General features: G+C 37.7%; 1 protein-coding gene across 1 annotated transcript; it reads right to left on the reverse strand.

Moving 5' to 3' along the window:
• Positions 1-5,605: 5,605 nt before the first annotated feature.
• Positions 5,606-23,069, reverse strand: LOC135567651 (zinc finger and SCAN domain-containing protein 21-like; the record flags this gene model as incomplete). Its single annotated transcript, XM_065014952.1, has 4 exons — positions 22,496-23,069; positions 21,976-22,073; positions 21,657-21,840; positions 5,606-5,844 (listed from the first exon to the last, which is right to left on the reverse strand). Coding segments are annotated over exons 1-4 (759 nt in total), but the record flags the coding sequence as incomplete, so codon positions are not given.
• Positions 23,070-23,772: the final 703 nt, after the last annotated feature.

A 23,772-nucleotide genomic window follows, 5' to 3' on the forward strand; every position in this document is an offset into this window, starting at 1 on the left:
AATTTGCCAGGGTCACAATACTACTCATAAGAACATTTAGAATGTTGCCACCCCACAATACTACTCATAAAGGGCCACAATACTAATAATAAATAACATTTAGAATGTTTGTGATGATGCCACCACAGGGTCACAATACTACTCATAAAGAACATTTAGAATGTTTGCGATGCCACCACAGGGTCACAATACTACTCATAAAGAACATTTAGAATGTTTGTGATGCCACCACAGGGTCACAATACTACTCATAAAGAACATTTAGAATGTTTGTGATGCCACCCCAGGGTCACAATACTTATCATAAAGAACATTTGGAATTTAGAATGTTTGTGTTGCTCCGCTAGGATCACAATACTACGAGATAGAACCTGTTGTATGAGATAGAACCTGATGTATGAGAAAGAACCTGTTGTTTGAGTAAGAACCTGTTGTATGAGTAAGAACCTGTTGTATGAGATAGAACCTGTTGTATGGAGATAGAACCTGTTGTATGAGTAAGAACCTGTTGTATGAGATAGAACCTGTTGTATGAGATAGAACCTGTTGTATGAGTAAGAACCTGTTGTATGAGATAGAACCTGTTGTATGAGATAGAACCTGTTGTATGAGAAAGAACCTGTTGTATGAGTAAGAACCTGTTGTAAGAGATAGAACCTGTTGTATGGTTAAGAACCTGTTGTATGAGTAAGAACCTGTTGTATGAGATAGAACCTGTTGTATGAGATAGAACCTGTTGTATGAGTAAGAACCTGTTGTATGAGATAGAACCTGTTGTATGAGATAGAACATGTTGTATGAGTAAGAACCTGTTGTATGAGATAGAACCTGTTGTATGAGAAAGAACCTGTTGTATGAGTAAGAACCTGTTGTATGAGATAGAACATGTTGTATGAGATAGAACCTGTTGTATGAGATGGAACCTGTTGTATCCTGTTGGGGGGCGTCGCCAGTCCCTGAGCTCACCTGCGTGAATTGTTTGTTTGCTTATATGTTAAATTTTGTTTTGTTTTGTCTAAAATCCGTCAGTTTAAAAGAACATTGTTCGGTGGCATGTGTGACGACCTTAATCCTAATGCTACGTACGTTGTTGGAATGAGACCAAGGTGCAGCGTGGTAGGCCAACATCTTACTTTTATTTAAAAATTAACACAAAAAAAATAAAAATAAATGCAAACCGAACGTAAAGTTCTGCCACACAGCACCTATACAAAATCACGATCCCACAACCTAAGGTGGGGAAAAAGGCTGCCTAAGTATGATCCCCAATCAGAGACAACGATAGACAGCTGCCTCTGATTGGGAGCAGGCCAAACAAAAGAAACAGGAAAACTAGATTGCCCACCTAAATCACACCCTAACCAAATAGAGAAATAGAAAAGCTCTCTAAGGTCAGGGCGTGACACCTAATCGCTGTAATATGCGGAAATGTCACAACCACTACCGGAGGTTGTATGGATTCAGTGAGTAAATCAACCACTATCACCTACTCCCGTGAGTTTCTGCTCTCTTTCCCAGATAAAGAAGAGAAGAAGAAGAAGGAGAAGGAGCTCACACTCTCCAAAACAGCATGGCCTTGCCAGATGGTTGTTCTACAAAATCAACAAACAAACACAAGGTGAACTAAGAAGAAGCGAGGCTCAAGAGGTGTTATCAGAAACAGATTACGGAGGCGGGGGAGAACTCACCCACTCTGGGTGATCACCCTGTCAAAATGTGTGGGTTATTAAATAACAAACTGGATGAGTTAGCAGCTACTCATGGCTCCTATATTGTGATCACTACATCTGATGGATCTGGATACTGCTTTAAAACCCATTTCTGCAGCATTAGTAAAGATATGATCAAAACATGTTGATGATTTCATTCCTCTACTGTTTGTCACTACCCTGGTAGGTTGATAGATAACCTGAACCAGGTCGCCAGCACTGGTTACAGTTTGAAGCTTTCTCTTGAGTAGGCAGCTTGATGAGAGCCAGTCAATATTTAAATCACCCAGAAAATATACTTCTCTGTTGATATCATATACATAATCAAGCATTTCACACATATTATCCAGATACTGACTGTTAGCACTTGGTGATCTATAGCAACTTCCCACCAGAATGGGCTTTAGGTGAGGCAGATGAACCTGTAGCCATATTACTTCAACAGTATTTCACATGAGATCGTCTCTAAGCTTTACAGGAATGTGGTTCTGAATATAAACAGCAACACCGCCTCCGTTGGCATTTCTGTCTTTTCGGTAGATGTTCTAACCATGTGTTGCTGCCACTGTGTTGCTGCCACTGTGTTGCTGCCACTGTATCACCAAAGGTTTTTAATGCTTATCAGAGGTAGACTTACTCCTGTTATTTACATTGGAGCTGATAGTGCAGGGTGAGCTGCATGAAGTGGTCTTCCTGCTATTGCACACTGCCTCAGTGCTAACAGTGTAACAATGGTTTATGATTACTGCTTACAATAGCTGTAGGACAAACACATGTATTCGGTGCAATTAGGGGTACATAAATTAAATGACTTATATTGTGTTTTCCAATACACCTAAAATCATATACATTTGATGCAGCATTATGATGACTCATTGTCACAATGGAAGGGATTAACTGAGCTGATCTTGGATCAAGAGAGCCAAGATGATTAGGATCATTGACCAGTCATTGTTTCAACACAGCCTTGAAAAGCGTGGACACCAAGAGGAGCCAAGAAGATTTGGATGGACTCCGTCATTCCTGTAGAGTATCGTCTGTTTCAGAAGGTGTCAAAGTTATCAATAAAAGTGACTCCAGCAGAGCTACAATTGTCTCTTAGCCAGGTGTGTAATGCCAGGACTGTTTTGCATTGAGGAGTCAGACACCACATCAGTCACTGGCTTTAGAAATAAGTGCATTGAGGACATCGTCCCCACAGTGACTGTACGTACATACCCCAACCAGAAGCCATGGATTACAGGCAACATTCGCACTGAGCTAAAGGGTAGAGCTGCCGCTTTCAAGGTGCGGAACTCTTAAACCGGAAGCTTCTAAGAAATCCTGCTAAGCCCTCCCGATGAACCATCAAACAAGCAAAGCGTCAATACAGGGCTAAGATGGAATCATACTACACCGGCTCCGAAGCCCGTCGGATGTGGCAGGGCTTGCAAACTATTACAGACTACAAAGGGAAGCACAGCCGAGCTGCCCAGTGACACGAGCCACCAGACGAGCTAAATCACTTCTATGCTCGCTTCGAGGCAAGGAACACTGAGGCATGTAATGAGGGCATCAAGCTGTTCCGGACTAGAATATCTGCCATTTAGCAGACACTTTTATCCAAAGGGATTTGCTGTCATGTTTGCAAACACTTTAAATATGGGTGGTCCCAGGAATCAAATCCACTACCCTGGTTTTACAAGCACCATACTCTACCAACTGAGCTACAGGACCACAAGGAATGATCAAGGAATGACGCAGATAAACACACACCGCCTGAGTTTCAAAATCTAATTTAATCAAACACGTAACATTGAAACTGACATACTCCATATTTAGTTCAAATAAATTGTTATTTGTCACATGAATACAACAGCTGTAGACCTTAGTGAAATGCTGAATACAACAGGTGTAGACTTTACCGTGAAATGCTTACTGACAAGCACTTAACCAACAATGTAGTTAAGAAAAATAAGAGTTCAGAAAATATTTACTAAATAAACGAAAGAAAAAAAAGTAACACAATAAAATAACAATAGCGAGGCAAAATACAGGGGGTACCAGTACAGAGTCAATGTTGAGGCTATATACAGGAGGTACCAGTACAGAGTCAATGTTGAGGCTATATACAGGAGGTACCAGTACAGAGTCAATGTGGAGGCTATATATAGGAGGTACCACTACAGAGTCAATGTGGAGGCTATATACAGGGGTACCAGTACAGAGTCAATGTGGAGGCTATATATAGGAGGTACCCGTACAGAGTCAATGTGGAGGCTAGATACAGGAGGTACCAGTACAGAGCCAATGTGGAGGCTATACAGGAGGTACCAGTACAGAGTCAATGTGGAGGCTATATACAGGGGGTACCAGTACAGAGTCAATGTGGAGGCTATATACAGGGGGTACCAGTACAGAGTCAATGTGGAGGCTGTATACAGGAGGTACCAGTACAGAGTCAATGTGGAGGCTATATACAGGGGTACCAGTACAGAGTCAATGTGGAGGCTGTATACAGGGGGTACCAGTACAGAGTCAATGTGGAGGCTATATACAGGAGGTACCAGTACAGAGTCAATGTGGAGGCTATATACAGGGGGTACCAGTACAGAGTCAATGTGGAGGCTATATACAGGGGGTACCAGTACAGAGTCAATGTGGAGGCTATATACAGGAGGTACCAGTACAGAGTTAATGTGGAGGCTATATACAGGGGGTACTAGTACAGAGTCAATGTGGAGGCTATATACATGGGGTACCAGTACAGAGTCAATGTGGAGGCTATATACAGGGGGTACCAGTACAGAGTCAATGTGGAGGCTATATACAGGGGGTACCAGTACAGAGTCAATGTGGAGGCTATATACAGTGGGAGGCTTGTAAATGCCTGTTGTTCTGGTGACATGATGATATTATTTGAAGGTCTTATTCTGATTATCAATGGTGCTGGAGGAATGACCCAGATAAACACACAATGTCAGACTTTTAAAAAAGGACCATTTAAACACATGGAATCTGATCTACTCTATATTCAAACTGACAGACTCCATATTCAGTTTTATTTTCTAATAAAAACATACAAATATATTTTAGAGTATATAGCTTTGTACAATTCAAATTCATCTGATATAAACAATTAAACACAGTCAACAATATAAGACAACGGGATAGCACTGTGTTGTATGTTCTCTGATGAATTTTAAGTCAATGTTATGTGAAATATCAATTTACACAGTAGGAGAAGTAATTTTTCTCTGTGTGGATCCTCACCTGCCTTATAAGTGACATTTGTAATTGCTTCTCCCATGGGTGTATTTAGATCATGATATTTCACGTTTCCTATCAAGCTAAAACTCTTTCCACACTAGGCTTCATCTCCTGTGTGTATTCTCTCGTTTCTTTTCAGGTTTCCTAAATGGTTAAAACTCATTCCACACTGGGCGCAATGGAAAGGCTTTGGTGTGTGTCCACATGTCTTTTAGGCTTCCTAACCTGGTAAACCTAGATCCACACAGGAGCAGTGGTAAGGCTTATCCCCTGTGTGTATTTGCTCATGAGCTTTCATGTTTCCTAACATGGCTAAAACTCTTTCCACACTGGGCACAATGGTATGGCTTCTCCCAGTGTGTATTCGCAGATGAGATTGCAGGTTTCCTAACATGCGAAAACTCTTTCCACAATGGGTGCAATGGTATGGCTTCTCACCTGTGTGTAATCGCTCATGACTTTCAGGTTTCCTAACGAGCAAAACTCTTTCCACACTGGGCGCAATGGTATGGCTTCTCCCCTGTGTGTATTCGCTCATGAGTTATTAGGCCTCCCTAACCTGTTAAAACTCTTTCCACAATGGGAGCAGTGGTAAGGCTTCTCCCCTGTGTGGTCTCAGGCTTCCTTGCAGATTTCTAAAACCAAACTTTCCACAATGGGAGCAGTGGAAAGGCTTCTCCCTGTGTGTATCCTCCATGAGCTTTCAGGCTTCCTTGCTGTCTAAAACACTTTCCACACTGGGAGCAGTGGTAAGGCTTTTCCCCTGTGAGACTCTTCTCATGTCTTTTCAGGCTTCCTAACTTGGCAAAACTCTTTCCAATCTGGGAGCAGAGGTGTTGACTTGCTGGTTTGGACGTCTCTGGTTCCTCCAAGTTTGGTTTTCCTCCTGCCAAAGACAGTGTTTATTTAAAGAGAGAACAGAATTAAATCTCCACATGATAAAACTGCCTTGCTATGAGGTTTAATCCAAATCAGATCCCTCAATAACCCTGACGCCAGTTTTCAAACATTTCATCATTTAAAACAATCTTGGTGTGATTTTAAAACAAATGTTGTAGAGCTTCCTGGTAATATGTTTACTTACTTATATTCATATTCATATTCTTATTTATTCATTCTGTTTTAGAAGTCAGAACACAAATAAATAAACAGTTCTATGACACTGAAGACACAGACGTCACTGGATTCCTATCAAGCAGGTGGTTGTAAATATATAACCTTCATAGCTGTATGATACAGAATGAGACCTACACACTTCCTTAAACCTAAAATAAGTAATTTTGTCAAAAACAATATATATATTTTTTTCATTGGAGACACAAAGCACCTCTATAACATCTCCCGTTTCTCAAGGGTTTGACACATGATGTTGAAATGGCACATTTTTTGATTTTGACTAATCACTAATGAAATGGTATTTTGGGTAAAATAAAAATAAATAAATATTTGGGGCAGATTTTTTTTAAAGGATTATTATATTTATATTTTTTATTTTCATCAATTGGTAGTTAGTCTCATCGCTACAACTCCCGTACGGACTCGGGAGAGGCGAACGTCATGCGTCCTCCGAAACACAACCGCAATGCATCTTGACACGATGCACAATTAACCCAGAAGCCAGCCGCACTTATGTGTCGGAGGAAATACCTTACACCTGGCGACTGTGTCAGCGTGCATTAGCCCGGCCCGCCACAGGAGAGCACGATGGGACAAGGACATCCTGACCGGCCAAACCTTCCCCGGCCAAACCCTCCCCCAACCCGGATGACGCTGGGCCAATTGGTTCTCCCAGTTGTGGCCGGCTGCGACCTCTGGGTATCAAAACCAGAATCTGTAGGCAAACGGTGGCTACTTTGAAGATTCACTTAACATTTTGGGCAAGCCATCCCGGATCCGGGATGAATACAAAAAATCAAGCTCATTTGGCCATAACGCAACGTTAACTATTCATGAAAATCACAAATGAAATGAAATCAATATGCTAGCTCTCAAGCTTAGCCTTTTGTTAACAACACTGTCATCTCAGAAGTTCAAAAAATATGCTTCTCAACCATAGCAAAACTAGCATTTGTGTAACAGTATTGATAGCTATTGATAGCTTGCAGTAGCATTTAGTGTTAGCATTCAGCAGGCAACATTTTCACAAAAACCAGAAAACCATTCAAATAAAATCATTTACCTTTGAAGAACTTTGGATGTTTTCAATGAGGAGACTCTCAGTTAGATAGCAAATGTTCAGTTTTTCCTGAAAGATTATTTGTTTAGGAGAAATCGCCCATTTTGTGCTCACGTTTAGCTACAAAAAACTGTATCCAGGATTGTGTAAATCTATCAAGCTCATTAGCATAACACAACGTTAACTATTCATGAAATACGCAAATGAAATTAAATCAATATGCTAGCTCTCAAGCTTAGCCTTTTGTTAACAACACTGTCATCTCAGATTTTCAAAAATATGCTTCTCAACCATAGCAAAACTAGCATTTAGCATTTAGCGTTAGCATCAGCAGGCAACATTTTCACAAAAACCAGAAAAACATTCAAATAAATCTTTTACCTTTGAAGAACTTCGGATGTTTTCAATGAGGAGACTCAGTTAGATAGCAAATGTTCAGTTTTCCTGAAAGATTATTTGTGCAGGAGAAATCGGTCCGTTTGGTGCGTCACGTTTGGCTACCAAAAAAAAACGAAAATTCAGTTATCCAAACGCTGAACTTTTTTCCAAATTAACTCCATAATATCGACTGAAACATGGCAAACGTTGTTTAGAACCAATCCTCAAGGTGTTTTTCAAATATATCTTCGATGATATATGGTTCGTGGAAGTGTCCTTTCCCCTCTGAATCGCATGGCAAAATGCATGCAGCTGAAGATTACGCAACAATTTAGACAAAGGACACCGGGCGGACCCCTGGCAAATGTAGTCTCTTATGGCCAATCTTCCAATGATATGCCTACAAATACGTCACAATGCTGCAGACATCTTGGACGAACAGCAGAGAGCTTAGGTTCATTCATCACACATTTACAGCCATATAAGGAGTCGATGGGAAACAGAGCCTCAAAAATTCTGCTCATTTCCTGTTTGAGGTTTCATCTTGGTTTCGCCTGTAGCATGAGTTCTGTGGCACTCACAGATAATATCTTTGCAGTTTTGAAAACGTCAGAGTGTTTTCTTTCCAAAGCTGCCAATTATATGCATAGTCGGAGCATCTTTTCGTGACAAAATATTGCAGGTAAAACGTGGGCACGTTTTTTTATCCAATAATGACATAGCGCCCCCATAGGTTGAAGAGGTTAACCCTTTTTTGGTTACTATATGATTTCATATGTGATATTTTATAGCTTTGATGTCTTCACTACTATTCTACAATGTAGAAATTAGTACAAATAAAGAAAAACCCTTGAATGAGTAGTTGTCCTAACTGTTGACTGGTAGTGTATATGGTTGATTCCGTGGGAAAGTCAACCTGAACATGTGTAACGGAGGTGAGAACGTTCCGTAAACTCCACAGCTATCAAATCAAATCCAATTTGATTTGTCACATACACATGGTTAGTAGATGTTAATGCGAGTGTAGCGAAATGCTTGTGCTTCTAGTTCCGACAATGCAGTAATAACCAACAAGTAATCTAGCTAACAAATCGTTTTGGCCTTCCTGTGACATCGGGTGGTATAGGTGTCCTGGAGGGCAGGTAGTTTGCCCCCAGTGATGCGTTGTGCAGACCTCATCACCCTCTGGAGAGCCTTACGGTTGTGGGCGGAGCAGTTGCCGTACCAGGCAGTGATACAGCCCGACAGGATGTTCTCGATTGTGCATCTGTAAAGTTTGTGAGTGAGCCGATTTCTTCAGCCTCCTGAGGTTGAAGAAGCGCTGTTACGCCTTCTTCACCACTCTGTCTGTGTGGGTGGACCATTTCACTACTGTCCCGTCGATGTGGATAGGGGGGTGCTCCCTCTGCTATTTCCTAAAGTCCACGATCATCTCCTTTGTTTTGTTGACGTTGAGTGAGGTCATTTTCCTGACACCACACTCCGAGGGCCCTCACCTCCTCGCTGTAGGCAAATTCGTCGTTGTTGGTAATCATCAAGCTTACCACTGTAGTGTCGTCTGCAAATTTGATGATTGAGTTGGAGGTGTGCATGGCCACGCAGTCATAGGTGAACAAGGAGTACAGGAGAGGGCTGGAGAACACACTCTTGTGGGGCCCCAGTGTTGAGGATCAGCGGAGTGGAGATGTTGGTTCCTACCCTCACCACTTGGGGCGTCCCGTCAGAAAGTCCAGGACCCAGTTGCACAGGGCAGGGTGAAGATGCAGGGTCTCAGGCTTAATGACGAGTTGAGGTACTATGGTGTTAAATGCTGAGCTGTAGTCGATGAACAGCATTCTCACATAGGTATTCCTCTTGTCCAGATGGAATAGTGCAGTATGGTGGCGATTACATCATCTGTGGATCTATTGGGGCTTTAAGCAAATTGGAGTGGGTCTAGGGTGTCAGGTAGGGTGGAGGTGATACGATCCTCTCAAAGCACTTCATGATGACGGAAGTGAGTGCTACAGGGCGATAGTCATTTAGCTCAATTACCTTAGCTTTCTTGGGAACAGGAGCAATGGTGGCCCTCTTGAAGCATGTAGGAACAGCAGACTGGAATAGGGATTGATTGAATATGTCCGTAAACACACCGGCTGGTCTGCGCATGCTCTGAGGACGCGGCTAGGGATGCCGTCTGGGCCGGCAGCCTTGCGAGGATTAACATGTTTAAATGTTTTACTCACGTTGCCTGCGGTGAAGGAGAGCCCGCAGGTTTGGTTTTGGTAGCGGGCCGTGTCGATGGCACTGTATTGTCCTCAAAGTGAGCAAAGAAGTTGTTTAGTTTGTCTGGGATCAAGACATCGGGGTCCGCAACGGGGCTGGTTTTCTTTTCGTAGTCCGTGATTGACTGTAGACCCTGCCACATATGTCTTGTGTCTGAGCCGTTGAATTGCGACTTATTTGTCTCTAAACTGACGCTTAGCTTGTTTGATTGTGTTGCGGAGGGAATAGCTACACTGTTTGTTTCCGGTCACCTTGCCCTCATTAAAAGCAGTGGTTCGCTTTCAGTTGTGCGTGAATGCTGCCATCAATCCACGGTTTCTGGTTGGGGAAGGTTTTAATAATCGCCGTGGGTAAAACATCACCGATGCACTTGCTAATAAACTCGCTTGCCGAATCAGCATATACATCAATGTTACTGTTTGACGCTATCCGGAACATATCCCAGTCCACGTGATCGAAGAATCTTGAAGCGTGGAATCAGATTGGTTGGACAGACATGAGCACGGGCGTATCCCGTTTTAGTTTCTGTCTATAGGCTGGGAGCAACAAAATGGAGTCGTGGTCAGATTTGCCGAAAGGCGGATGGGGCTTTGTATGCGTCGTGGAAGTTAGAGTAACAATGATCCAGGATTTTTTTCCGCCTGGGTAGCGCATTTTGGAATTACTGCTACAGGATGCAAGTCTATAGGCTGGGAGCAACAAAATGGAGTCGTGGTCAGATTTGCCGAAAGGGTCCAGGGTTTTGCCAGCCCGGGTCACGCATTCGATATGCTGATAAAATTAAGGGAGCCTTGTTTTCAGATTAGCCTTGTTAAAATCCTCAGCTACAATAAATGCAGCCTCAGGATATGTGGTTTCCAGTTTAGAGTCCAATGAAGTTCGTTCAGGGCCGTCGAGGTGTCTGCTTGGTGTCTGCTTGGGGCGATATACATGGCTGTGATTATAATTGAAGAGAATTCTCTTGGTAGATAACGTGATCGGCATTTTGATTGTACGGAATTGTAGATCAGGTGAACAAAAGGACTTGACTTCCTGTATGTCGTTATGACGACACCACGTCTCATTAATCATAAGGCATATACACCCCGCCCTTCTTCCTACCAGAGAGATGTTTGTTCCTGTCGGCGCGATGCGTGAAGAAACCAGGTGGCTGTACCGACTCTGATAACGTATCCCGAGTGAACCATGTTTCCGTGAAACAGAGAATGTTAGCTTGAAACGTCACAGATGGAGACATCCAGGGACACTCGAGGAAGCTAAACTGTTAGCACCACACTGACGTCATTTACACATGAACAAATAAAGGGAGTCATTTCTGTATAGTATATATATTAAACCATGTTCTTTAAGGTCTATATAGTATATATATTAAACCATGTTCTTTAAGGTCTGTATAGTATATATATTAAACCATGTTCTTTAAGGTCTATATAGTATATATATTAAACCATGTTCTTTAAGGTCTATATAGTATATATATATTAAACCATGTTCTTTAAGGTCTATATAGTATATATATATTAAACCATGTTCTTTAAGGTCTATATAGTATATATATTAAACCATGTTCTTTAAGGTCTATATAGTATATATATATTAAACCATGCTCTTTAAGGTCTATATAGTATATATATTAAACCATGCTCTTTAAGGTCTGTATAGTATATATATTAAACCATGTTCTTTAAGGTCTATATAGTATATATATTAAACCATGCTCTTTAAGGTCTATATAGTATATATATTAAACCATGTTCTTTAAGGTCTATATAGTATATATATATTAAACCATGCTCTTTAAGGTCTGTATAGTATATATATATTAAACCATGTTCTTTAAGGTCTATATAGTATATATATATTAAACCATGCTCTTTAAGGTCTATATAGTATATATATTAAACCATGCTCTTTAAGGTCTGTATAGTATATATATTAAACCATGTTCTTTAAGGTCTATATAGTATATATATTAAACCATGTTCTTTAAGGTCTGTATAGTATATATATTAAACCATGTTCTTTAAGGTCTATATAGTATATATATTAAACCATGTTCTTTAAGGTCTGTATAGTATATATATATTAAACCATGCTCTTTAAGGTCTATATAGTATATATATTAAACCATGTTCTTTAAGGTCTATATAGTATATATATATTAAACCATGTTCTTTAAGGTCTGTATAGTATATATATTAAACCATGTTCTTTAAGGTCTATATAGTATATATATTAAACCATGTTCTTTAAGGTCTATATAGTATATATATATTAAACCATGTTCTTTAAGGTCTGTATAGTATATATATATTAAACCATGCTCTTTAAGGTCTATATAGTATATATATATTAAACCATGCTCTTTAAGGTCTATATAGTATATATATTAAACCATGCTCTTTAAGGTCTGTATAGTATATATATTAAACCATGTTCTTTAAGGTCTATATAGTATATATATATTAAACCATGCTCTTTAAGGTCTATATAGTATATATATTAAACCATGCTCTTTAAGGTCTGTATAGTATATATATTAAACCATGTTCTTTAAGGTCTATATAGTATATATATTAAACCATGTTCTTTAAGGTCTGTATAGTATATATATATTAAACCATGCTCTTTAAGGTCTATATAGTATAGATATTAAACCATGTTCTTTAAGGTCTATATAGTATATATATATTAAACCATGTTCTTTAAGGTCTATATAGTATATATATATTAAACCATGTTCTTTAAGGTCTATATAGTATATATATTAAACCATGTTCTTTAAGGTCTATATAGTATATATATATATTAAACCATGTTCTTTAAGGTCTATATAGTATATATATTAAACCATGCTCTTTAAGGTCTATATAGTATATATATTAAACCATGTTCTTTAAGGTCTATATAGTATATATATTAAACCATGTTCTTTATGGTCTATATAGTATATATATTAAACCATGTTCTTTAAGGTCTATATAGTATATATATATTAAACCATGTTCTTTAATGTCTATATAGTATATATATATTAAACCATGTTCTTTAAGGTCTATATAGTATATATATTAAACCATGTTCTTTAAGGTCTATATAGTATATATATTAAACCATGTTCTTTAAGGTCTGTATAGTATATATATTAAACCATGTTCTTTAAGGTCTGTATAGTATATATATTAAACCATGTTCTTTAAGGTCTGTATAGTATATATATTAAACCATGTTCTGTAAGGTCTGTATAGTATATATATATTAAACCATGCTCTTTAAGGTCTATATAGTATATATATTAAACCATGCTCTTTAAGGTCTATATAGTATATATATATTAAACCATGTTCTTTAAGGTCTATATAGTATATATATATTAAACCATGTTCTGTTAAGGTCTGTATAGTATATATATATTAAACCATGCTCTTTAAGGTCTATATAGTATATATATTAAACCATGTTCTTTAAGGTCTATATAGTATATATATTAAACCATGCTCTTTAAGGTCTGTATAGTATATATATATTAAACCATGTTCTTTAAGGTCTATATAGTATATATATATTAAACCATGTTCTTTAAGGTCTATATAGTATATATATATTAAACCATGTTCTGTTAAAGTCTGTATAGTATATATATATTAAACCATGTTCTTTAAGGTCTATATAGTATATATATTAAACCATGTTCTTTAAGGTCTATATAGTATATATATTAAACCATGTTCTTTAAGGTCTATATAGTATATATATATTAAACCATGCTCTTTAAGGTCTGTATAGTATATATATATATTAAACCATGCTCTTTAAGGTCTATATAGTATATATATTAAAGCATGTTCTTTAAGGTCTATATAGTATATATATATTAAACCATGTTCTTTAAGGTCTATATAGTATATATATTAAACCATGTTCTTTAAGGTCTATATAGTATATATATATTAAACCATGCTCTTTAAGGTCTATATAGTATATATATTAAACCATGCTCTTTAAGGTCTATATAGTATATATATTAAACCATGTTCTTTAAGGTCTATATAGTATATATATATTAAACCATGCTCTTTAAGGTCTGTATAGTATATATATATTAAACCATGTTCTTTAAGGTCTATATAGTATATATATTAAACCATGTTCTTTAAGGTCTATATAGTATATATATTAAACCATGTTCTTTAAGGTCTATATAGTATATATATATTAAACCATGCTCTTTAAGGTCAATATAGTATATATATTAAACCATGCTCTTTAAGGTCTATATAGTATATATATTAAACCATGTTCTTTAAGGTCTGTATAGTATATATATTAAACCATGTTCTTTAAGGTCTGTATAGTATATATATTAAACCATGTTCTTTAAGGTCTGTATAGTATATATATTAAACCATGTTCTGTAAGGTCTGTATAGTATATATATATTAAACCATGCTCTTTAAGGTCTATATAGTATATATATTAAACCATGCTCTTTAAGGTCTATATAGTATATATATATTAAACCATGTTCTTTAAGGTCTATATAGTATATATATATTAAACCATGTTCTGTTAAGGTCTGTATAGTATATATATATTAAACCATGCTCTTTAAGGTCTATATAGTATATATATTAAACCATGTTCATTAAGGTCTGTATAGTATATATATATTAAACCATGTTCTTTAAGGTCTATATAGTATATATATATTAAACCATGTTCTTTAAGGTCTATATAGTATATATATTAAACCATGTTCTTTAAGGTCTATATAGTATATATATTAAACCATGTTCTTTAAGGTCTATATAGTATATATATATTAAACCATGCTCTTTAAGGTCTGTATAGTATATATATATTAAACCATGTTCTTTAAGGTCTATATAGTATATATATATTAAACCATGCTCTTTAAGGTCTATATAGTATATATATTAAACCATGTTCTTTAAGGTCTATATAGTATATATATATTAAACCATGTTCTTTAAGGTCTATATAGTATATATATATTAAACCATGTTCTTTAAGGTCTATATAGTATATATATATTAAACCATGTTCTTTAAGGTCTATATAGTATATATATATTAAACCATGTTCTTTAAGGTCTGTATAGTATATATATTAAACCATGTTCTTTAAGGTCTATATAGTATATATATATTAAACCATGTTCTTTAAGGTCTATATAGTATATATATATTAAACCATGTTCTTTAAGGTCTGTATAGTATATATATTAAACCATGTTCTTTAAGGTCTATATAGTATATATATTAAACCATGTTCTTTAAGGTCTATATAGTATATATATATTAAACCATGCTCTTTAAGGTCTATATAGTATATATATATTAAACCATGCTCTTTAAGGTCTATATAGTATATATATTAAACCATGCTTCTTTAAGGTCTATATAGTATATATATTAAACCATGTTCTTTAAGGTCTATATAGTATATATATTAAACCATGCTCTTTAAATATATATATTAAACCATGTTCTTTAAGGTCTATATAGTATATATATATTAAACCATGCTCTTTAAGGTCTATATAGTATATATATTAAACCATGCTCTTTAAGGTCTGTATAGTATATATATTAAACCATGTTCTTTAAGGTCTATATAGTATATATATTAAACCATGTTCTTTAAGGTCTGTATAGTATATATATTAAACCATGTTCTTTAAGGTCTATATAGTATATATATTAAACCATGTTCTTTAAGGTCTGTATAGTATATATATATTAAACCATGTTCTTTAAGGTCTATATAGTATATATATATTAAACCATGTTCTTTAAGGTCTATATAGTATATATATTAAACCATGTTCTTTAAGGTCTATATAGTATATATATATTAAACCATGTTCTTTAAGGTCTATATAGTATATATATATTAAACCATGTTCTTTAAGGTCTGTATAGTATATATATTAAACCATGTTCTTTAAGGTCTATATAGTATATATATATTAAACCATGTTCTTTAAGGTCTATATAGTATATATATATTAAACCATGTTCTTTAAGGTCTATATAGTATATATATATTAAACCATGCTCTTTAAGGTCTATATAGTATATATAGTATATATATTAAACCATGTTCTTTAAGGTCTGTATAGTATATATATATTAAACCATGTTCTTTAAGGTCTATATAGTATATATATATATTAAACCATGTTCTTTAAGGTCTGTATAGTATATATATATTAAACCATGCTCTTTAAGGTCTATATAGTATATATATTAAACCATGTTCTTTAAGGTCTATATAGTATATATATATTAAACCATGTTCTTTAAGGTCTATATAGTATATATATATTAAACCATGTTCTTTAAGGTCTATATAGTATATATATTAAACCATGTTCTTTAAGGTCTATATAGTATATATATATTAAACCATGTTCTTTAAGGTCTATATAGTATATATATATTAAACCATGTTCTTTAAGGTCTATATAGTATATATATATTAAACCATGTTCATTAAGGTCTGTATAGTATATATATTAAACCATGTTCTTTAAGGTCTATATAGTATATATATATTAAACCATGTTCTTTAAGGTCTATATAGTATATATATATTAAACCATGTTCTTTAAGGTCTATATAGTATATATATTAAACCATGTTCTTTAAGGTCTATATAGTATATATATTAAACCATGTTCTTTAAGGTCTATATAGTATATATATTAAACCATGTTCTTTAAGGTCTGTATAGTATATATATATTAAACCATGCTCTTTAAGGTCTGTATATATATATTAAACCATGTTCTTTAAGGTCTATATAGTATATATATTAAACCATGTTCTTTAAGGTCTATATAGTATATATATATTAAACCATGCTCTTTAAGGTCTATATAGTATATATATTAAACCATGCTCTTTAAGGTCTGTATAGTATATATATTAAACCATGTTCTTTAAGGTCTATATAGTATATATATTAAACCATGTTCTTTAAGGTCTGTATAGTATATATATTAAACCATGTTCTTTAAGGTCTATATAGTATATATATTAAACCATGTTCTTTAAGGTCTGTATAGTATATATATATTAAACCATGCTCTTTAAGGTCTATATAGTATATATATTAAACCATGTTCTTTAAGGTCTATATAGTATATATATATTAAACCATGTTCTTTAAGGTCTATATAGTATATATATATTAAACCATGTTCTTTAAGGTCTATATAGTATATATATATATATTAAACCATGTTCTTTAAGGTCTATATAGTATATATATATTAAACCATGTTCTTTAAGGTCTGTATAGTATATATATTAAACCATGTTCTTTAAGGTCTATATAGTATATATATATTAAACCATGTTCTTTAAGGTCTATATAGTATATATATATTAAACCATGTTCTTTAAGGTCTGTATAGTATATATATTAAACCATGTTCTTTAAGGTCTGTATAGTATATATATTAAACCATGCTCTTTAAGGTCTGTATAGTACATATATATTAAACCATGTTCTTTAAGGTCTGTATAGTATATATATTAAACCATGTTCTTTAAGGTCTGTATAGTATATATATATTAAACCATGCTCTTTAAGGTATATATAGTATATATATTAAACCATGCTCTTTAAGGTCTATATGTTGGAGTTCAGGCTTCATTTGACCTGTTAAAAATTTAATACATTTGATCCATTACAGAGACGAAGAACAAGTCTCACAAAAATTGCTTTTCATTTAATCATATTTCATGGCTTTTAGAAAAGGTTTAGAGAGCTTTTTTCTAAATACATATTTGCCATCTTTAACAAGTTCTGTAGATCAGACGTTAATGAAGCAATACAGACCACATTGGAGTGTCTGGAGTTTAGTTCTAGAGTCTTGTAAAGATATGGGGGGTTGACTGAGACAGACAATGTAACATCCATCATGTTTTTAGGAACAGTTTATGTAAAACATGCATCTCTAGAGCTAACTTTCATCAAGGTTTAATATGGTCAATTGGTTTCTCTCAGTCTAGCTTCTTGTCAACTAACAGAACTCTGCTGGTTGTCCTGGTAACAGATACCAGTCTATCTTCCTGTCAACTAACAGAACTATGCTAGTTGTCCTGGTAACAGATACCAGTCTATCTTCCTGTCAACTAACAGAACTCTGCTAGTTGTCCTGGAAACAGATACCAGTCATCTTCATGTCAACTAACAGAACTCTGCTAGTTGTCCTGGTAACAGATACCAGTGGGAAGATCTTTTTTTTTTTACGTATATTTATTTCACCTTTATTTAACCAGGTAGGCCAGTTGAGAACACCTTTATTTAACCAGGTAGGCCAGTTGAGAACACCTTTATTTAACCAGGTAGGCCAGTTGAGAACACCTTTATTTAACCAGGTAGGCCAGTTGAGAACACCTTTATTTAACCAGGTAGGCAAGTTAAGAACACCTTTATTTAACCAGGTAGGCAAGTTTAGAACAAGTTCTCCTTTACAACTGCGACCTGGCCAAGATAAAGCAGCGCAGTTCGACACATACAACAACACAGAGTTACACATGGAGTAAAACAAACATACAGTCAATAACATGCTGCTGCTCCAGTTTCAACTGTTCTGCCTTACTATTATTTCGACCATGCTGGTCATTTATGAACATTTGAATATAGGGTTGGTTGCTATGCAGACGACACACAATTAATCTTCTCCTTTCCCCCTTCTGATGACCAGGTGGCGAATCGCATCTCTGCATGTCTGGCAGACATATCAGTGTGGATGACGGATCACCACAAGCTGAACCTCGGCAAGACGGAGCTGCTCTTCCTCCCGGGGAAGGACTGCCCGTTCCATGATCTCGCCATCACGGTTGACAACTCCACTGTGTCCTCCTCCCAGAGCGCTAAGAACCTTGGCGTGATCCTGGACAACACCCTGTCGTTCTCAACTAACATCAAGGCGGTGGCCCGTTCCTGTAGGTTCATGCTCTACAACATCCGCAGAGTACGACCCTGCCTCACACAGGAAGCGGCGCAGGTCCTAATCCAGGCACTTGTCATCTCCCGTCTGGATTACTGCAACTCGCTGTTGGCTGGGCTCCCTGCCTGTGCCATTAAACCCCTACAACTCATCCAGAACGCCGCAGCCCGTCTGGTGTTCAACCTTCCCAAGTTCTCTCACGTCACCCCGCTCCTCCGCTCTCTCCACTGGCTTCCAGTTGAAGCTCGCATCCGCTACAAGACCATGGTGCTTGCCTACGGAGCTGTGAGGGGAACGGCACCTCAGTACCTCCAGGCTCTGATCAGGCCCTACACCCAAACAAGGGCACTGCGTTCATCCACCTCTGGCCTGCTCGCCTCCCTACCACTGAGGAAGTACAGTTCCCGCTCAGCCCAGTCAAAACTGTTCGCTGCTCTGGCCCCCCAATGGTGGAACAAACTCCCTCACGACGCCAGGACAGCGGAGTCAATCACCACCTTCCGGAGACACCTGAAACCCCACCTCTTTAAGGAATACCTAGGATAGGATAAAGTAATCCTTCTCACCCCCCCCCTTAAAAGATTTAGATGCACTATTGTAAAGTGGCTGCTCCACTGGATGTCATAAGGTGAATGCACCAATTTGTAAGTCGCTCTGGATAAGAGCGTCTGCTAAATTACTCAAATGTAATGTCAAATGAATATCTTGGCCATGTTCTGTTATAATCTCCACCCGGCACAGCCAGAAGAGGACTGGCCACCCCACATATGCTCTCTCTAATTCTCTCTTTCTTTCTCTCTCGGAGGACCTGAGCCCTAGGACCGTGCCCCAGGACTACCTGACATGATGACTCCTTGCTGTCCCCAGTCCACCTGACTGTGCTGCTGCTCCAGTTTCAACTGTTCTGCCTTATTATTATTCGACCATGCTGGTCATTTATGAACATTTGAACATCTTGGCCATGTTCTGTTATAATCTCCACCCGGCACAGCCAGAAGAGGACTGGCCACCCCACATAGCCTGGTTCCTCTCTAGGTTTCTTCCTAGGTTTTGGCCTTTCTAGGGAGTTTTTCCTAGCCACCGTGCTTCTACACCTGCATTGCTTGCTGTTTGGGGTTTTAGGCTGGGTTTCTGTACAGCACTTTGAGATATCAGCTGATGTACGAAGGGCTAATATAAATACATTTGATTTGATTTTAATAATACAGTATAAACAAGTCTATATACGATGTGAGCAAATGAGGTGAGATAAGGGAGGTAAAGGCAAAAAAAGGCCATGGTGGCAAAGTAAATACAAAATAGCAAGTAAAAACACTGGAATGGTTGATGTGCAGTGGAAGAATGTGCCAAAGTAGAAATAATGGGGTGCAAAGGAGCAAAATAAATAAATATACAATAGGGGGAGAGGTAGTTGTTTGGGCTAAATTATAGATGAGCTATGTACAGGTGCAGTAATCTGTGAGCTGCTCTGACAGCTGGTGCTTAAAGCTAGTGAGGGAGATAAGTGTTTCCAGTTTCAGAGATTTATGTAGTTCGTTCCAGTCACTGGCAGCAGAGAACTGGAAGGAGAGGTGGCCAAAGGAAGAATTGATTTTGGGGGTGACCATAGAGATATACCTGCTGGATCGCGTGCTGCTATGGTGACAAGCGAGCTGAGATAAGGGGGGACTTTACCTAGCAGGGTCTTATAGATGACCTGGAGCCAGTGGGTTTGGCGACGAGTATGAAGCGAGGGCCAGCCAATGAGAGTGTACAGGTCGCAGTGATGGGTAGTATATGGGGCTTTGGTGACAAAACGGATGGCACTGTGATAGACTGCATCGAATTTATTGAGTAGGGTATTGGAGGCTATTTTGTAAATGACATCGCCGAAGTCGAGGATCGGTAGGATGGTCAGTTTTAAGGGTATGTTTGGCAGCATGAGTGAAGGATGATTTGTTGCGAAATAGGAAGCCAATTCTAGATTTAACTCTGGATTGGAGATGTTTGATATGAGTCTAGAAGGAGAGTTTACAGCCTAACCAGACACCTAGGTATTTATAGTTGTCCACATATTCTAAATCAGAACCATCCAGAGTGGTGATGTTGGACAGGCGGGCAGGTACAGGCAGCGATCGGTTGAAGAGCATGCATTTAGTTTTACTTGTATTTAAGAGCAATTGGAGGCCACGGAAGGAGAGTTGTATGGCATTGAAGCTCGTCTGGAGGGTTGTTAACACAGTGTCCAAAGAAGGGCCAGAAGTATACAGAATGGTGTCGTCTGCGTAGAGGTGGATCAGAGACTCACCAGCAGCAAGAGCGACATCATTGATGTATACAGAGAAGAGAGTCGTACCAAGAATTTAACCCTGTGGCACCCCCATAGAGACTGCCAGAGGCCCGAACAAAAGGCCCTCCGATTTGACACACTGAACTCTATCACAGAAGTAGTTGGTGAACCAGACGAGGCCATCATTTGAGAAACCAAGGCTGTCGAGTCTGCAGATGAGGATGTGGTGATTGACAGAGTCGAAAGCCTTGGCCAGATTAATGAATACGGCTGCCCAGTACTGTTTCTTATCGATGGCGGTTAAGATATCATTTAGGACCTTGAGCGTGGCTGAGGTGCACCCATGACCAGCTCTGAAACCAGATTGCATAGCGGAGAAGGTATGGTGGGATTCGAAATGGTCGGCAATCCGTTTGTTGACTTGGCTTTCGAAGACCCTAGAAAGGCAGGGTAGGATAGATATAGGTCTGTAGCATTTTGGGTCAAGAGTGTCCCCCCCCCTTTGAAGAGGGGGGATGACCGTAGCTGCTTTCCAATCTTTGGGAATCTCAGACGACACGAAAGAAAGGTTGAACAGGCTAGTAATCATTTTATTTGTTCAAACTAAACTACAGCACTTACTTTGATGAGGCAAATCTGATCCTTTCTTCTCTTCTCCTCCTCTCACAGTTCCACTCAGCCCCGTTGTTTTCCTGCAGTCCACCAGCAGCACAGACAACCTCTTCATACCCAGCAGTAAGGTGCTACCGGGAGAGGCACGACACGGGGACTCCGGGAGGGAGGAGGGAGGCAGGCTAGCGTTGTCCTGGTAACCATAAAGAGGGGACACAGACACATATCATTATGGATGCTGATGTCACTGTTGACATAAAGTGCTTTACAGAAACACAGCCCAAACCCAGATAGAGCAAGCTGTATGGTAGACCAGACCAAGCTGTACCATCTGGTGTTCTGATCTGGAGAGACTCTTCTCTGCCTCGTCAGCATCAGGATGTTGTTGAGGCTCCGCAGAGGATCCACCATAGTCATGTCTCTCTCCTGTGTGAATGAGAACATCAAACAGATGGTAAACGTATGATCTTCTATTGCAATCACAGAGTCTTACAAGAGGCATGAATATGTCTAAAAAGGGCCTAAAATGGCCACTTTCATCATGATTTTATAAAATATTGTTTATGGGTTCATTTTCTGTTTGATATTGTAAGTAAAAATGATGCACCAGTATTGAATTTTAAAATCCTGTTATATTAGATAAAGTGCACTTTAATATAGACCACGTGGAGAATACAATACATCTAATTACAAGTTCCCAGAATATATGTACCAATGGCAGATCGCCCCTTAAACAATTCTTACAGTACTGAACAACATATTCAAGTGTAGAACTTCAGTAGAATGCCACTTTAAAACCACACATTAGTTCAACAACTGCATATGGCCGTTTTTAAATCAGTACTCACTGGTGGTAATCAGTTCTTCAGTCTCCTCCTCCTCCCTTTTCACTCCCAAGACGTCTTCCTCTTTAATTGAGATAGCCTCCTCTTCCTCTTCTTTCACTACATTCTCATCTTCCTCCTTTATGATTCTGAAAACTTCTACCTCCTCTTCCACTCTGACAACCTCTTTCCCATCTTCCTCTTTCAGTGTAATATCATCCTCTTCTTTCACTGTGATAGCCTCCTCTTCCTCCTTTTTCATTCTGAAAGCTTATTTCTCTAATTTCACCAGAGCTTCTTTCTCCGTCTTGCTTAGTGAGTTTATGCTCCGCGAGATTAGCCAAATGCTGTATCAATGTTGCTAATTTCACAAGCAAATTACGTTGAAATGAGCTAGTAGATAGGTAAACAGAAGTATGTTCAAAACACGAAGAGTAATATACAACAAATTGGTCTAAAACGCTTCAATGATTCTGTTTTGTTTGCTAGCAAACCACCGCGTTAGTTAAATCAGTAGCCTTTTGTCGCTGTTGAAGAAGCCTCCTGTTCCGTCCACTAGATTATACGTCACGCAAGAAGCATCACCTGAAAAACTCACTTCGCCATCTGCTGACTGGAGTGGGTAACGCAGACTGGAATCTCCATAGGTGGACAGATAGGACTCTACCTGTGTAGAGCACATGCTCCTTTGCCCTTACAGTCTCTGAAGTGCCCTTTTGGGTGGTGGTATAATTTGTATTCATTTTTTTCTCATCAGTTATTCTGAACCCACTGCCTGCAAGTCTGTTGTTAAATTCACCTCAGTGATTTGTATTTTCCTTCAACATTCTGAAGAGGAAACAGCCAGGAAATGCCCCTGTCTGAGTGCATTTGTCTACCACTATGTGTAGCTGTTAGCGATGATGCTAATGATCCACTATGTGTAGCTGTTAGCGATGATGCTAATGATCCACTATGTGTAGCTGTTAGCGATGATGCTAATGATCCACTATGTGTAGCTATTAGCGATGATGCTAATGATCCACTATGTGTAGCTGTTAGCGATGATGCTAATGATCCACTATGTGTAGCTATTAGCGATGATGCTAATGATCCACTATGTGTAGCTGTTAGCGATGATGCTAATGATCCACTATGTGTAGCTGTTAGCGATGATGCTAATGATCCACTATGTGTAGCTATTAGCGATGATGCTAATGATCCACTATGTGTAGCTGTTAGCGATGATGCTAATGATCCACTATGTGTAGCTATTAGCAATGATGCTAATGATCCACTATGTGTAGCTATTAGCGATGATG

Source organism: Oncorhynchus nerka, unplaced genomic scaffold (assembly GCF_034236695.1).
Source record: "Oncorhynchus nerka isolate Pitt River unplaced genomic scaffold, Oner_Uvic_2.0 unplaced_scaffold_1889, whole genome shotgun sequence".
Taxonomy (NCBI): Eukaryota; Metazoa; Chordata; class Actinopteri; order Salmoniformes; family Salmonidae; genus Oncorhynchus; species Oncorhynchus nerka.